Raw genomic sequence first — 17,458 nt, 5'->3', positions numbered from 1 at the left:
AGTACAGAAGGCATGAAAAGATAGCACACCAGGGGTCATATTATTTTTCTGTGTGTCACTCTGGGGGGTGATGTGGACTGCCTAGCCTGGCCAGTCCCCCCACAGATCCCAGACCCATGAACAGACTGCTATGGAAAAGATTCTGTGGATCTCTTAATCACAGCTAGGTCCTAAGTTTGGTGTTGCTCTGAAAAGTGACTCTCTAAAACTGGTACTGTGCAGTTCCACATTTATTATCTGTCAGCAAGCTCCAGATCAAATTTTCTCGGTTAACAAGTAAAAAGGTGCTTTTTTCTAACAGTCAACCTTGCAAACTCTACTTGAGATTGAAAACTCAAGCAGTGGTCTCTTTTCTGGCTTCCACATCCTCTACACTCAGTACTAAAGTAATTTAGTTAACAGTTCTGCTGATAATATGCAAGGCAGAACAGACTCAAACTCTTGTAGCTGCATGACTAACGAGGAGAAAAATGGTAAAACTATAGATTTATCAGTAAAGAAGCAGATATGCTTTCCATACATATAGAGTTCAGATCTGTTGATTCAGGTTACTCATCTGTAACAAGTTTTTTTCAGATAAAAGCTTGTACAGGTCCACTTGGGTACACATGCACTCTCCATGCTTTGCCAGGATCCTTCAATAAGCTTTGGCTCTTGGGGTTACGTATATGCTTCCTTCTATTACCAGATATTTGTGCCATTGCTTGTTTGGACCTGAGAGTGTATAAAGAGGTGCTGCCCTGTTCCTTCCATTACTTAGCTTAGCGTGGGGGACAGGGCAGGTCATGTGGATCTGCACATGAAATCAACTAAAAAGCCCTCCAGATACAGGTGAGTAATCTGTTCCTCTCCACTGAGTATTGCCTGAACAGATCCCTATCTCTTTCTTTGTTTCACCCACATTACATCTTGTCCACTTAGGGCCAGGTTCTCTTGATATCAGTGGAAGTTAGGCTCTTGGGCCAGATTTTTACAGGTATTTAGGTGCCTAAAGATGCAGTAGGCACCTTGTGGGATTTTCAAAAGTGCTCGGTATCTAGCCCCCATTGATTTCAATAGGACTTAGGCAAGTAGGCACTTTTCAAAATCTCATTCCTACTGGATCTTAAACTACCTAAATGGCTTTAAAAAATCTGGCCCTCAGATCTTAAACTCTTTGGGGGGAAGGATCATTTACTATATATCTGTACAGTGCCTAGTATAATGGGGCTATTGGTATAACTGTACAAATAATATAAATAATAAATATTATGCAAAGAGCACCATTTGAAGCTTTTTACTAGGTCTGCCAATTAATCACAGTTAACTCATGTGATTAACTCAAAAAATTAATCGTGATTAATCGCAGTTTTTATCATTCTGTTAAACAATAGAATACCAATTGAAATTTATTAAATATTTTGGATGTTTTTCTACATTTTCATATATATTGTATTCTGTGTTGTAATTGAAATAAAAGTATGTATTATTTTTGATTACAAATATTTACACTGTAAAAATGATAAACAAAAGAAATAGTATTTTTAAGTCACTTCATACAAATACTTTATGCAATCTCTTGGTCATGAAAATGCTACTTACAAAAGAAGATTTTTTTTGTTACATAACTGCACTTAAAAACAAAACAATGAAAAACTTCAGAGCCTACAAGTCCACTCAGTCCTACTTCTTGTTCAGGCAATTGCTAAGACAAAAGAGTTAGTTTACGTTTACAGGCCCTCTTCTTACAATGCTGCCCTCTTCTTATTTACAATGTCACCAGAAAGTGAGAACAGACATTTGCATGGCACTTTTGTAGCCAGCATTGCAAGGTATTTCCGTGCCAGATATGCTAAACATTTGCATGTCTCTTCATGCTTCAGCCACCATTCTAGAGGACATGCTTCCATGCTGATGATGCTCATTAAAAAAATAATGTGTTAATTAAATTTGTGACTGAACTCCTTGGGGGAGAACTGTATGTCCCCTGCTCTGTTTTACCTGCATTCTGCCATATATTTCATTTATAACAATCTCGGATGATGACCCAGCACATGTTCATTTTAAGAACATTTTCTCTGCAGATTTGACAAAACACAAAGAAGGTACCAATGTGAGATTTCTAAAGATAGCTACAGCACTCGACCCAAGGTTTAAAAATCTGAAGTGCCTTCCAAAATCTGAGAGGGACAAGGTGTAGAGGAGCATACTTTCAGAAGTCTTCAAAGAGCAACGCTCCGATGAGGAAACTACAGAACCTGAACCACCAAAAAAGAAAATCAACTTCTCCTTGTGGCATCTGACTCAGATAATGAAAATGAACATGCATCGGTCTGCACTGCTTTGGATTATTATTGAGTAGAACCCATCATCAGCATGGACGCATGTCCCCTGGAATGGTGGTTGAAGCATGAAGGGACATGTGAATCTTTAGCGAATCTGGCACATAAATATTTTGCAATGCCGGCTACAACAGTGCCATGAGAATGCCTGTTCTCACTTTCAAATGATATTGTGAGCAAGAAGAGGGCAGCATTATCTCTAAATATAAACAAACTTGTTTGTCTGAGCGATTGGCTGAACAAGAAGTAGGACTCAGTGGACTTGTAGGCTCTAAAATTTTATATTGTTTTATTTTTGAAGGCAGGTTTTTTGTACATAATTCTACATTTGTAAGTTCAACTTTCATGATAAAGAGATTGCACTACAGTACTTGTATTAGGTGAACTGAAAAATGCTATTTCTTTTGTTTTTTTACAGTGCAAATACTTGTAATCAAAATAAATGTAAAGTGAGCACTTTTTTTGTGTGTTGTAATTGAAATCAATATATTTGAAAATGTAGAAAACATCCAAAAATATTTAAATAAATGGTATTCTATTATTGTTTAACAGTGCAATTAATCACAATTAATTTTTTTAATCCCTTGACGGCCCTAATTTTTACCTTACTGGATTGTTCCACTCTTCAAGTTTTGCAGAGAAGTGTCTGTGGCATCATCAAATCTAAAAACAGAGTAAAAAACAATCAATAGTTGAACTTTACACTCTACCCTAAACTATACTACAGTAAATAAAGGAAGAAAATATACACAATAAGATGTGTGATTGAGAGAAAGCAGGAAGAGGAAGCTAGGGAGCTGGGGAGGTTCTGATCAGATGTTCCTGCCTCTCAAAGTAACTGAAGAACGGGGTAGGGTTGTGGGTCTTGAGATCCACTTGAGCTCACACTTTTGTTTGAGTACCTCAAATAAGTATGAGACTTCAAGGGACTGCCGATGCAAGTCAAGCTCCTTCTTTTGTGCAGGGAGGAGCTAAAATCCTGGATGCAAGGCATAGGGAAGTGTTGGTACCAAGAGCAGCACTATATAATGGTGGGTGTAAAAAAGAGCTTTTTTTTTGCAGCTGATTTATTGGTTAAATATTTGTTGTTTAAATGTTGCTGGGTATATGGTGCTGTTTTAAGATTCACTTTTAAGATTTACTTTCATCAAAATAAATACACATCCAAAAGGAGTTGGAGTGAGGTTAAGCCCATGCCTTAGATACCCCGTCCTATATTTAGTAGCAAAGGAAAGCCAGCGCTGGAAAGAGTGCACGTTACACTCCTTTTAAAAAGAAGTAGTGGTGCCACCTCAGAGTGCTCCCAACTGCCACTGGAGGTTCTTATGGCTGGTACAGTACATTTTCACACACACACGATTGCAACTGACAACTGAAACTCAAAAAGACACAATATAGCCCTTTTGTATAATTTGTATTTAAGTAAGGAATAAAGAATAGAATTGTATTCTATTATGTATGTATTATGTATTCTAATAGAATTCATAGAATTGTAGCTAAAAAGGCCAGATTAAAACTCTTAGGTCATTCAGGCTGACCCCTGCATTTTTCAGAACTATATACTACATCATTCCCACCAACATCTTATCTCATGTATTCTTGAATATCCACAGTGATGGTGCCTTGACCCTATCCCCTGGGAGTCTACTCCATTGCCAAATTATTCTGTTAAGAATGTTTTCCTATATCTAGCCTAAATATTTCTCTCCTTCAGGTCACTGCTCCTTGGCCTACCAGTGCCACTAATTCTCTGCTTCCATTACTATTATTACCTTCAAGGTATTTGTAGACTACAGATCATGCTCTCTCAGAGTATTTTTTCTGAATTTAAATATAGTCCCTTCAGTCACTTCTTGTACGTTTTATTTTCAAAGCCTTGTATCATTTTGTTGCCTTTCTCTGTATGATTTCTAGCTTGATAGCTCAGTGGTTTGAGCATTAGCTTGCTAAACCCAGGGTTGTGAGTTCAATCCCTGAGGGGGCCATTTGGGGCAAAAATTGGGGATTGGTCCTGCTTTGAGCAGGGAGTTGGACTAGATGATCTCCTGAGGTCCCTTCCAACCCTGATATTCTATGATTCTATGATTCCCTGAACTGAGGGGACCAGAACACTTCACAGCTTTTATACTAGCAAGCCATGAATTGCCTATAAAAATCTGATGACTGAAATTATTTTGTTTAAAGGTAATTTAGCCCCCTCTGGTGTACCGTTGCTCTATTGCAAATTTCATTTTAGATTAAGGAGAATGAAATCTCCAGAGCAACAATACTATATACGTTTTCATGTTAATGTTTGTGAAGCAATAGTTATGGGTGGTTCAGCAGTTTTATTATTTATGTTTGTATCCAGGAACTTATGGCTCATTGGAAAGCTGCTCAGGACTGCAACATGTGGCTAAAAGTTAAACTTCCATTGACTTCAATAGAAGATGCTTAAATATGAGCGTAATGTTTAGATGTTTTTGTACAGTGTATTACAGAGAACACCTTCCTGATTTTTTTAAAGACATTCTCTTTTAAATATTTTAATCATTTTTGTGTTGTACAATGCTAAAAAAACACAAACAAAAAATGACAACATGGAAGTTAACCAACTTAAGATACTCTTTTCCTTTGCTTATGCCACACATGGTTTCCATTAAAAAAATAATTTTTGCAAGTAATTAGTCTGTATTGTAAATAAGATCCACTATGATGTTGTTGTTGTTGTTTTAAATTTCACATGACCTAATTATAAGCTCTTGAATAATGCACATACACAGTTTAAGTTCTCATCAATCTTGAGCCCACAGGCACCTATTAAGAATTTTCCCAAAATTTGCAGCCTCTCTGTCAATGACATTTATTAATTTTGAATCAAACTGGATTTCCCTTTCCTCTCCCTCTAAACTCATTACCACTGCTGAAGATAGGGTTGGATTGGCAGCCACCAAGTGGACTAGATGATAGCTTTTGACCAACTTACAATATTGAGCAATGTGTAGCAGAACCATAAATAATATGAGCCCCCCATTCTATTCCCAAATCCCCGTCAACGTCAATGTTAAAAAAATAAATAAATTCCCCAAACCTTCTCAAATCAGTGTTTTGACCTTGAAAAGGGAGATGCACCAGGGACTCCATGACATCCAATAGGAACTTAGCTATTGCTATTGATTTTACGTGGAGGGCACCCATATACTTCAGGAATGGGCAGCAGTATAAAACCCTAAGCTCGATACTACCCTAGTAAGGGGCTCTAGGAATATTTTCCCCTGTTAAAGTGTTCTGAAAATATGCTATGCTTGCAATATGGTGCAACTTGGTGCAATATGGCACATTTCATTAAGTAAATTACTGTTCAGAAGTATTACTAAGATCGAGAGATAAATTCAAACTATGTGGGTGAGGATTCCTATAGAAGTTAAGCTGCTGCCTGGGAAAAGGAGTGAGGGAAGAGAGGACCTCAGGCTGCCTCCTTCAAGGCTGTGTGTGTGTTGGGAAGGGGAACTTCATGTTGTGCACTAAAAGTTTTGCTGCTGCCTAGGGTGAGCAGATGTCCCGATTTTATAAGGACACTCGTGATTTTTGGGTCTTTTTCTTATATAGGCTCCTATTGCTGCCCCTCCCTCTATGCCCCCCACACACACCCCATCCCGATTTTTCACATTTGTTGTCTGGTCACCCTACTGTTGCCTGGGGAGGATCACAGGCCTTCCTCACTATATGCTGCCTTTTACCACACAGGCCTAACTGGGGGCCTAAGAACTCCTCTGAAGGGTAAGAAGATTCACTAAAGGAAACCAGCAGGGCTATAGTGCTACCATCCAAAAGGTAGAAGGGGACAATCTTGGCTGAGGCACAGTTTAGTTACTAACAAATTTATTTGAGCATAAGCTTTAGTGAGCTACAGCTCACTTCATATGTATTTATATATGTGTGTGTGTGTGTGTGTATATATAAATCTCCCCACTGTATTTTCTACCAAATGCATCCGATGAAGTGAGCTGTAGCTCACGAAAGCTTATGCTCAAATAAATTTGTTAGTCTCTAAGGTGCCACAAGTACTCCTTTTCTTTTTGCGAATACAGACTAACACGGCTGCTACTCTGAAACAGTTTAGTAAGTCATTTTTCATTATAAAAGTGAACTATGTAAATATGGTAACTTCCTACTCACACAATCTGCTCCCTGTGTGTATTCAGAGTCACACCTGCTTATTTTAATGACAGAAGTAAGTTTTTACTACTTTTAATTACTGTCAGCTCTGCAGAATCAACAGCTCTAAGAGTGAACTGGATTGTTTCCAGGTATGTTCAACATCAACAAAACTGTTAAGTAAGTTCCATTTGAAGAGCCAATTATGCAATGTCATTGTGTTCCATTCTGCCTTCAATTACACCTGTGCAATTCCACAGAAAGCAATGAAGTTCAACAGTTATAACCAAGGGCAGAATTTGGCTTTCCGAAGCCAGAAAGAACACAGCTTGACTTTCAGATCCCAGGATGAATTTGCAGTGAGATGAGATGGCAGTTCAGAAAAATATCTTTTACTTGTACTCTGAACTAATCTGATATGGAAATCATTGACACCTATTTAGCATGGAAGCTTGCAATGCCATTTTTATGACTTCACCTCTCAGAGGTATTGTAAGCAGAGTGGAAGTATGTAAATTACCGGTAATTTTCATTATAATCCTTTGTTTTTATGTTAATATCTTTCTAAATCATTCAGTTTGGGATAAAATTCTGCCTGAAGGTGGATTATTTGGGAATCTTTTCTGCTATTTAAGTTAGAGGAGAGTGGGGACAAAACTTTCTACTGTAAAATAAATAAAGTAACATAATATTAGCCACACATTTCTGAACGTGTCTGCAATAAAAACATCTCAAATGTGTAGCTTGAAACTTGTTATGGAGATAAGTCTCAATGAAGCCTTTACTTGGTTTGAAAAAACATTTTTTCAATGTATCAGTTATGAGCATAGAAAATTGTGTATTGAATTGAAATGGGCTGACCCAGATGTGCTTAAAATTGGATGCTGTCAAAGTTGGAATTGAGATTTTATTCAAACCAAGGTAGCAGTTTGGATCCAAATTCAGACCAAGCATCTGAACTAAAATGGTGGAAATTTCATAAGAACAGCTGTTCTTACAAGACCAAGAGTTGTTCTCAAAAGACCTCTATCACCCAGGCCCCCTGCTGATCTCCAGACCCCCATTCATTATCGCTGTGTTTTATCAGGGTAGCAGACAGACTTCCAGTCTCTTCATGGGAGTACCTGCTGCTCTTCCCCCACTTTACTCTCTGCTGTCTGGCAAGTGGGGAGTGCCAAACAAATCCAGTGGTGGACTTTGTGGAGTGTTGAATCTCTTACTTTATTATACTCATGGGCACAGCAGTGCCTGCCAGAACTTAAAATCCCAGAAAACTTGTGCATTTCTCTAGTGGAAGCCAACAGTGGTCTTTTGAATAGAAATCAAGATCTGGTATCCTGGATTCAAATACCACCAAAGATTAAGATGTTAGGAAATGGAGTTTTGATTTAGACCCATCTCTAATACAGAGCATGCACACAATAGTGTATATGTGTACAACCATTTAAACAAATATGCACTTTAAAGCTACTCATAGAGCTATACATAGCTAGTTTGGCGATTCAGAGAATTTATAAGCTCTCACCAACAGAAGAGTACTTTAAACAAGTGCTTATTGAATATGCAGTCATGTTAGTCTTGATACCTGGTTACAAAAGCATGAATATTTATGCAATACATTTTTGGTCAAAGATTTTAAGAACAGTAAAACATTTTCCATTTCCATTTAAAAGAACTGTGGATTTTAATTAGCAATATTATTTTAAGACTGCTTTCACAAAGGTGACCAGTTTGTTGTTTTATTCCAACATTACATTTTATAGAAATTACATATATTTTCTGATGTACACAAGCTAGTGGAGGGTTTCTCCAGATGCTTATTGAACAATATAGATTGCAGACATTTGCTTATCTTTCTACCGAATGTCCTCCAAGATTAGTAGATCCTATAATAAGGAAGATTTAAAAATACAAAGGTATAAATATTTTTACATAAAGCTAAAGAATCATTGCATTCATTTGTTTAAGTAAAATCTATTTTGTTAAGAAAAATAAGAATAAAAATCAAAAATGAAAAATCATTATAAATATTAATATAAAAAACAAACAAAGGAACACGTGTTGCTGTGAATTTTGGCAAAGCTGTTTCTATGTATGCAAGTGCAAATATGGTAAGTGATTTTACAGGGAACATGAAAATAAGTGTCAGTGTACTTGTGAACAGGATTGACTCCCATACTTAGAATTAGGATTCTAATTGTTTAAAAGACACGACTCTCATCTCAGTTATACTAACGTAAATTCAGAGAAACCGTATTACACTACATTTAAATTACTGGATTTACACCAGAAACTGAGATCAGATCTTTGTTCCTATAGTTGAAGCTCAAGATATCTTTCCATTATTACATGTCCAGTTTTCTACCCAATCCTCTATCACCCATTTTTCCCAAATCCATCACATGCATATGTCATTTCACAAGCCAGATCATAGCCCACAGAAGACATTTCTGGGGCAAATTGCATAATGCTTTTGGAAGATATGGGGGTTCAACAATTAAGGTTGATTTAATCTCTCTTTCTTTCTGGCTTGTCATATTTCCAAAACTGCTTGGCCTACAAACTCCAAATTTTTCTGACTGTTGGTCTTGGGACAGAATGGTGCTTCTTACTAGCTTTTTGGGAAGGAAGCTTGCAATTTTACATCTGAATTGCAATTTTTGAATATATTATAAATAGGGCTGTCAAGCGATTAAAAATTAATTGTGATTAATCACGCAATTTAAAAAAATTTATCACGATTGATCATACAGTTAAACAAAATAGAATACCATTTATTTAAATATTTTTGGATGTTTTCTACATTTTCAAATATTGATTTAAATTACAACACAGAATACAAAATGTACAGTGTTCACTTTATATTTATTTTTATTACAAATATTTGCACTGTAAAAAATAAGAAATAGTATATTTCAATTCACCTAATACAAGTACTGTAGTGCAATCTCTTTATCATGAAAGTTGAACTTACAAATGTAGAATTATGTACGAAAAATAACTGCATTCGAAAATAAAACAATGTAAAACTTTAGAACCTACTAGTTCACTCAGTCCTACTTCAGCCAATTGCTCAGACAAACAAGTTTGGTTACAATTTGCAGGAGATAATGCTGCCCATGTCTTGTTTACAATGTCACCTGAAAGTGAGAACAGGCATTCACATGGCACTGTTGTAGCTGGCATTGCAAAATATTTACGTGCCAGGTGCGCTAAAGATTCATATGTCCCTTCATGCTTCAACCACCATTCCAGAATATATGCGTCCATGCTGATGACGGGTTCTGCTCGATAATGATCCAAAGCAGAGCGGTTCATTTTCATCATCCAAGTCACATGCCACCAGCAGAAAGTTGATTTTCTTTTTTGGTAGTTCGGGTTCCGTAGTTTCCGCGTCAGAGTGTTGCTCTTTTAAGACATCTGAAAGCATTCTCCACACCTTGTCCCTCTCAGATTTTGGAAGGCACTTCAGATTCTTAAACCTTGCGTCGAGTGCTTTATCTATTCTTAAAAATCTCACATTGATACTGTCATAAATATAAAGGGAAGGGTAACCACCTTTCTGTCCACAGTCCTATAAAATCCCTCCTGGCCAGAGGCAAAACCCTTTCACCTGTAAAGGGTTAAGAAGCTAAGATAACCTCGCTGGCACCTGACCAAAATGACCAATGAGGAGATAAGATACTTTCAAAGCTGGAGTGGAGGGAACAAAGGGTCTGTCTGTCTGTGTGATGCTTTTGCCGGGAACAGATCAGGAATGCAGCTCAGAACTCCTGTAAAACGTTAGTAAGTAATCTAGCTAGAAATGCATTAGTTTTCCTTTTGTTCAATGGCTGGTAAAATAGGCTGTGCTGAATGGAATGTATATTCCTGTTTTGAGTCTTTTTGTAACTTAAGGTTTTGCCTAGATTCTAGGTTTTGAATCTGATTACCCTGTAAGGTATTTACCATCCTGATTTTACAGAGGTGATTCTTTTACCTTTTCTTTAATTAAAATTCTTCTTTTAAGAACCTGATTGATTTTTCATTATTTTTAAGATCCAAGGGTTTGGGTCTGTGTTCCCCTGTACAAATTGGTGAGGATTTTTATCAAGCCTTCCCCAGGAAAGTTGGTGTAGGGCTTGGGGGGATATTTTGGTGGGAAGACATTTCCAAGTAGGCTCTTTCCCTGTTCTTTGTTTAACATGCTTGGTGGTAGCAGCACAGGGTTCAAGGACAAGGCAAAGTTTGTACCTTGAGGAAGTTTTTAACCTAAGCTGGTAAGAATAAGCTAAGGGGGTCTTTCATGCAGGTCCCCACATCTGTACCCTAGGATTCAAAATGGGGAAGGAACCTTGACAGGTATCTTCTTTATGTTTTGTCAAATCTGCTGTGAAAGTGTTCTTAAAACGAACATGTGTTGGGTCACCATCCGAGATTGCTATAACATGAATTATATGGCAGAATGCGGGTAAAACAGAGCATGGGACATACAATTCTCCCCCAAGGAATTCAGTCACAAATTTAATTAACGCATTATTTTTTTAACAAGCATTATCAGCATGGAAGCATGTCCTCTGGAATGGTGGCCGAAGCACGAAGGGGCATACGAATGTTTAGCATATCTGCCACATAAATACCTTGCAATGCCAGCTACAAAAGTGCCATGTGAACGCCTTTTCTCACTTTCAGGTGACATTGTAAATAAGAAGCAGTCAGCAGTATCTCCGAATGAAGGTGCTGGGACACATCTTGGCCTGAAGTGGAGCACCCACAGGGACATCTCTTGAAGAATAACTTTCTCTTCCTCTTCAATCCCCCCTTCTCTCCTTATTTTCTGTCTCCCCTGAGTGTCATCACTTCTCTCTCTTCCATCTTTGGACTCCTTTCTTCCTTCTTTCCCTTACCTGCTAATTATTCTACCCCATCCTTTCTGAATTTCTTCCAGTCCTCCATGCTCAGTCCCGGAGCAATCATTCATCAGCTTCTCCACTAGTTCCCTCCAGCTCCTATCCAGATCACTACCAGTTCTTTTTTTCCTTGACTCTCAGGATCTCCTGGTTTCTTTTCCACACAGTTCCTCTTCCTCCTCAGGACCTCCCAACTGCTCCTCACTCTCCAGCAACATCCTACCCATCCTTCCAACTACTACCTACAGACCCTTCAGTTCATTACACATGGTCCCTCAGTTTATCCCCACCACTACTGTTCATCCCTGCACTAAGAGATTCTCTCTATCTACGCCAGACATTCCTAAATTCATTGCTGAAGGTTCACAGCTGAAACCCTCCACTGTCTCTTCAGGGTTCCCATTCAGCTCTACATTTAATACCTTTGTCCTCCCAGAGCCTCTAGTTCATCTCTTCAGAATACTCCTACCACATTTATACCTCCAGTTCACCTGGTTCATTACTCTTCCCCAGGTCCTATAGAACTCCTTCCAGGATACCCCCTTATATGCTCTGTTTTCTTTCCCTAGCCCTTATCATAACTGAAACTTTGGAGGAAGGAAGGTTTTGATGTTACCATAGTGATGTTGGGGAAGAGGAGGGTGGGGTTAATGGAGGTACCAGAGCTGGCACCAGCTTCTCCCTGCTATTATCTGGCTGTCAACTGCAGAAGGACCATAAACAGCCTCATGTTGTTCAGCATCTGAAGCCCCAATAATCCGTAGACACCAAGTGCATGCTATTTATGAAAACTAAACTGCAGCCAATTAGAACCACTCACTCTTGCATGTTTATCATCTGCATCTGCAGTTTCTTCAAGAAGGCAAGGCCACCACTGCTGTTGATTTCAAGACTTTCAGAGCAAGCCTATATTGCAATTAAACACCTGCGGCTGACCTGGCTCATGGGGTTCAGGTTGCAGGGGTGTAAAATTTAGGTGTAGATGTTTGGGCTTGGGCTGCAGGCTGAGCTCTGGGACCCCACGACTATTCCACGAGTGGGAATAGTCCCAGACTCTGGACTCCAGCCCAAACCCAAATGTCTACTCTGCAATTTTATAACCCCACAGCCCAAACCCTGCGAGCCCAAGTCAGCTGACATAGGCCAGCTATGGGGGTTTAATGTAGCCTTATATTCAAATAACATTACATTTTTAAAAATCTCTTAGGGTATTTGCCAAAAAGGTCAGTGGTAATAACTTCTTATTCAAGTTTTTTGCCTCTGAATAATTACAGATTTCAAGGGATTAACTAAGGGAAAAAGAAGTACATTAAAGTTGCCATCACAATAGCTTTTACCAAATTATTATATAGATTGAATTTTTCAAAACTGGGACTTTGCTTAAAAGCAAATATTAAAATTACTAGATTTAAGCTTCTCTATATCTTTATTATAATATCATCATACAAATTAAAACAAAAGATACATTCTCAACGACTCTAAATATTGTATGGAAGACTTCACATTGTGTTGATATTATACCCTACATTTTCCAAAATTATAACTTGTGCATTGCATAATCAATAATTTATATTGTACCTTGAAAACTTTTCAAGGCAAATAATTTAATTTTGATAATTCATAGAATTTACTTGCCTATATGTTGCCTGTGTAGAAGACTGGAGATGGTGATTGGATGTCTTGTTACAGATGCCTGTGAGGAAGGTGGTGTACATGCATACAACTGAGGAGTTCTGAAACCAGAAGTATCCCATAAGCCTATTCTAGTACTTTGTGATCCAGATGATGAAGTGAATGAATGTCCGTTATTTGGTATTCTTAGTGGTGTTGTCCTGTTAATGCAATCAGTGAAAAGATCTGAGACATTTTTATACTTCAATAGGTTTCAAAAACTGTTAAAGAAATTCTCAAAGTTTATATTTTAAAGGAAAAAATTATCATCAGTTATTGCACACACACATGTATTATTTATCAGAATCTTAGACTGTTAGGTGACATTTTTTCAAACAACTGAAAGACAAGACAAGGGAGAAAGTGATGAAACAGGAAAAAAGGTCATTTTTATATTTGTATTATGTATTTTAATATCAATCTGAAAATGTATAATAATACGAAATTAATAGGTAGCAGGTTTAAAACAAACATAAGGTCACACAACACACCTCCAAAAGTATAACTGAGTTCAAAAAAGAATTAGACAAGTTCATGGACGATAGGTCCATCAATGGCTATTAGCCAAGATAGTCATCCTCTGGGTGTCCTCCAAGCCTCTGACTGCCAGAAGCTGGACTGGATGACAAGTAACAGATCACTTGATAATTGCCGTTTCTGTTCATTCCCTCTGAAGCATCTGGCACCAGCCACAGTGGGAAGACAAGCTACTGGGCTAGATGGACCATTGGTCTAACCCAGTATGGCCATTTTTCTATTCTTATGATTGAAAATTGTGGATGCAATGCACTTCCATGGTCTGGAACCATATCACATTGTTCTGTGATTTCCACAGTTCATGCAAGTTTAAAAATACTTGGATGAGAAACTTCTAAGTGAGATGTAGGTGCTGCAGGAAGTGTTTCAGGTGATTTAGTTGGTAGCACTATTCTCTCTGAGTAATTACAGAAGCCATATCCCAAGTATAATGAATGCAATATTGTGCTGGTGGAAGTGCTGCCTTTCAGATGAGACATAAAACAAAGATTTTGGCCACTTTGTTCACATTAGAGACAGATTTTTGTGTGCAAATACCATATTGCAGGTGCAAACAGCTATATATACCCTAACTGCCTTTGCAAATTTTGGAACCCATAGTTTAAAAATCAGGCTATCCAACAAGAATAAAAAACGTGTATAAATTACAGTTAGCTTGCACAATTATCTTTTCTTTTTTGGAAAGGCAAATACACAATACAGCCTTTACACTACATAGATTTATTATGAAGTAAGGCAAGATTTAATTTCATTCTCTTTACAAAAGCTGTAACATTTTGAAAGCATGAGCTGTATCTAGTTACCTTAGAGATCCTGCTGTGCTATTTTGACTTGCTGTTAGTCCCGATGATTGACAACTTTTATAAGAAACACTACCTACAATGATTTAACAACGATATTAAAAATTAAGTGCACCTTTCCTGAAGGTATCATTTTTGGAGACAAAGGTAAGAATCTTAGTTTATAAACTTTGAGCCAAATTCACCACAGGTTTATGCCAGCATAAACAATGGTGGAGAGCTCTGAGGACAAAAAGTGAAGGATAGAGGTAGGCTCGTTGTGGCGGCAGAATATAACAACTAGTATGTGGATGAGGGAGTAACATAGTATTAAAATTGTGTACAGCTGTGTGAATAGCTAATTTTTCAGTTCACTAACCATATAAAAAATTTAAAACAAAAATTTATTTCAGTTGACCCAACACAATTTTTTTCTGGAGTTTTTCAATAAAATAAAAAAAAGTTTAAGGGTTTTTTTCCAACTGAAATAATCTGACAAATTCTACATCAATTTGTGAAATGTTGATCAAACCAAATGTACATTTTTTGGTAAAAAGAGGATTTGGGTGAAAAAATTTGCCCACCTCTTTTGTTAAGTTTCTTTTTCCTGCTCGTCAATTAAAATATTAAAAGAGCATCCACCGAGCTGCTTCAATTCTCCAATTATTGTTTTTTTCTTTCACCCATCCTTTCTTAAGAAGCTTTCCTTAGTTTACCAAGAAATTGCTCTCTGTATTAATATTCAATTTTGCAAGCACTATGCCTATTGTACCAGATTGCTTTGATTCACTGAACTTTGTCAACTGCAAACCTTTATTTTCTTTGGGCTGAATCCTGAAACGTGCAAAGCATTTAATTTTATTTATGTCAGAGGTGGTGCTAGCCCATTAGGGGCTCTAAACAGGAATACTCCCCCCTAACACATAATAAAAAGCGAATAGGGGCCCCCTTGAGCTGCTCAGGGCCCTAAGCAATTGCGTAGTGTGCTCATGCCTAGCGCTGACTCTGATTTACATTTATGCTCAGTTTTATTATTTAATTCATTTCATCCATTTGTTTATATTTAAACATCATGACAAAATGCTTATCCAAAGCTGTAGACATACAGACATCTTGAAAGGAAATATGTAGCTTCGGAGGATCTGAACATTTAAATAAAATATGAAATAGATGATAAAATCATTATTGGTTACTGATAAGTAGAAAGAAAAGTATGTGTATTACAATTACAAAATCATGTGTATTGCACACAAACTAAGGACTCAATCCAGCAAGGTGCTGAACAATGCAGCCCTGATCTTGTGAAACACTTAAGCATGTGCAGAACTTTAAACTTTAAAATATGAGGAATGCCATTTCAGCCCTGGAGCACCTTTGCTCCAGCTTTTTTACATCATGTAAGATGGCTAGAGGAGCGTAAAGGGCCCCTAAAAATTCTTTATCCATCTGGTGGAGAATTACCCTGGTGCAGGAACTGCCAGCCATAAGGCTGCCTCCTGTGGACTCCCCCACAAGCTGTGGTATAAGGAAGCATGCTGGGAATAAGGCTGGAGGTGAGAGGGGCATATTGGAGATGGTTCTACAGGATACAGCATTGCGGAAGATCTGGGAAACATTGTGGCACACAGTACACCCCAGAAAGGTTTCCATAACATAGACATGCCTCCAGGGTTGTCTAGTTTACCTCAGAGACCTCTCCAACCCCAGAACAACCCACTATTGGGAAGGTGCAAAGGTGACTTAAAGCCACAATAGCCATTCCCCATTCTCACCCCACCCTTGTGCTAGCAGAAATCAGGTCTTATGAAGCTTCCAATTTGGCCTCTTACTTTCATTACCAAACTTCATTTTTTTCCTTTTCACACCAAATGTCTGTACTAAGATAATGTTAATCTATAATAACTAATAAGACAGTATACTAATCAAGTAAAAGGCTGTGCATGCACCACAAGTAAATCACTTCTGTTTCTGAGCATTACATTAGTCTAATTGTTCTGCAACTATTAACAATGGTTGTTTAGCAAACATTACTTAGTTTAAAGGGGTCACCCACTGATCACTTCATTTCTGCTTCTTAACTAGCTCCTTCTTACTGGACTGATCTCTCTACAGCTTCCTTCCTTACAGCTCAGAGGGCTCAAATCAGCAATCCATCCCTATTCAACAAATCACTCAAGCATGTATTTAACTTTACACATATGCTTAAAACTAAGCATTATAGATATATAATACATTATGTCTAGACAGGTACTTAAAAAAAATCTTACCCATACGTCCATCATGAGGTGGGCTGATCAATGACAGTCTTGTTGGTCCAGTCACTGTCTCAGGCTAAGTTCATGGAAAGGTATTAATAATAGTATAATGCATGTGCTATTTATTAATGCACTTTAACAATAAATTATACATATTTTATAAAACATTAAGGTAAAACATTTTAAATATTTTGATAAATACTGCTCAAATGTGAGACTACTCTTCATGCATAGTGACTTAATGCATAATGGTACGGGTGTATGCAGCATTCATGTAGTTTGAATGTAGTGCAGCACATATATATGCTGCCTTCATTTTCAAAATGATGCCCACACATAGTGATTTCTATTTCCCCTCCATGCCTCATTTCTCTACTCAGTAACCCTCTCAGAACCTTTTTCTGGCAATCAGCACTTACAGTAATTCAACAAAATAGCTCTTTTCAACTGGGCATCAGAGATATTTTCATTTAACATATATAGCTATAAAGCAAAAATTCTCAGACAAAATACTGGAGACAGGGTTGATAGTATATATTAGTAAGTTAAGGATAAAAAAAATTACAAGACTGTTCAGACCTTATGTAAGATAAAAACAAGGAAAGATTGGAGGCTAGTGCCACTACAGCAAAAAGTTAAGATTGTCTGGGTGCCTTAACTGTGCATTTGCATCCCTTAAAATGTTGAGATTTCTTTTAAGTTTAACCTAAACTCTGAAGTTCCTGCATACAGATGATAGAGGATGATTACAACATTCTTGTAATGTTAACATATTGGGATTCATTTCAGAACAGATTTCAAGCATTTTGCTATATGACTTGGTAATAGCATGTGGCTACATCTCTATTTATTGTATTCAAAGGATGGAC

General features: G+C 37.5%; 1 protein-coding gene across 1 annotated transcript in view; it reads right to left on the bottom strand.

Moving 5' to 3' along the window:
- Window positions 1-7,887: 7,887 nt before the first annotated feature.
- The window catches only part of RNF212 (ring finger protein 212), a 31,533-nt gene continuing 21,962 nt past the window's right edge, over window positions 7,888-17,458 (bottom strand). The window contains exons 9-12 of the mRNA XM_038400544.2: window positions 16,602-16,665; window positions 14,359-14,431; window positions 12,983-13,179; window positions 7,888-8,344 (exon numbers count right to left, since the gene is read on the bottom strand). Of these exons, the coding sequence (XP_038256472.2) occupies window positions 8,307-8,344; window positions 12,983-13,179; window positions 14,359-14,431; window positions 16,602-16,665 (372 nt within the window). The 3' untranslated portion in view covers window positions 7,888-8,306. The remainder of the gene's footprint in view (window positions 8,345-12,982; window positions 13,180-14,358; window positions 14,432-16,601; window positions 16,666-17,458) is intronic.

This window comes from Dermochelys coriacea, chromosome 4 (assembly GCF_009764565.3).
Source record: "Dermochelys coriacea isolate rDerCor1 chromosome 4, rDerCor1.pri.v4, whole genome shotgun sequence".
NCBI classification, from domain to species: domain Eukaryota; kingdom Metazoa; phylum Chordata; order Testudines; family Dermochelyidae; genus Dermochelys; species Dermochelys coriacea.
The sequence above is the reverse complement of the archived record's forward strand: the minus strand, read 5'-3'. Positions and strand labels throughout refer to the sequence as shown.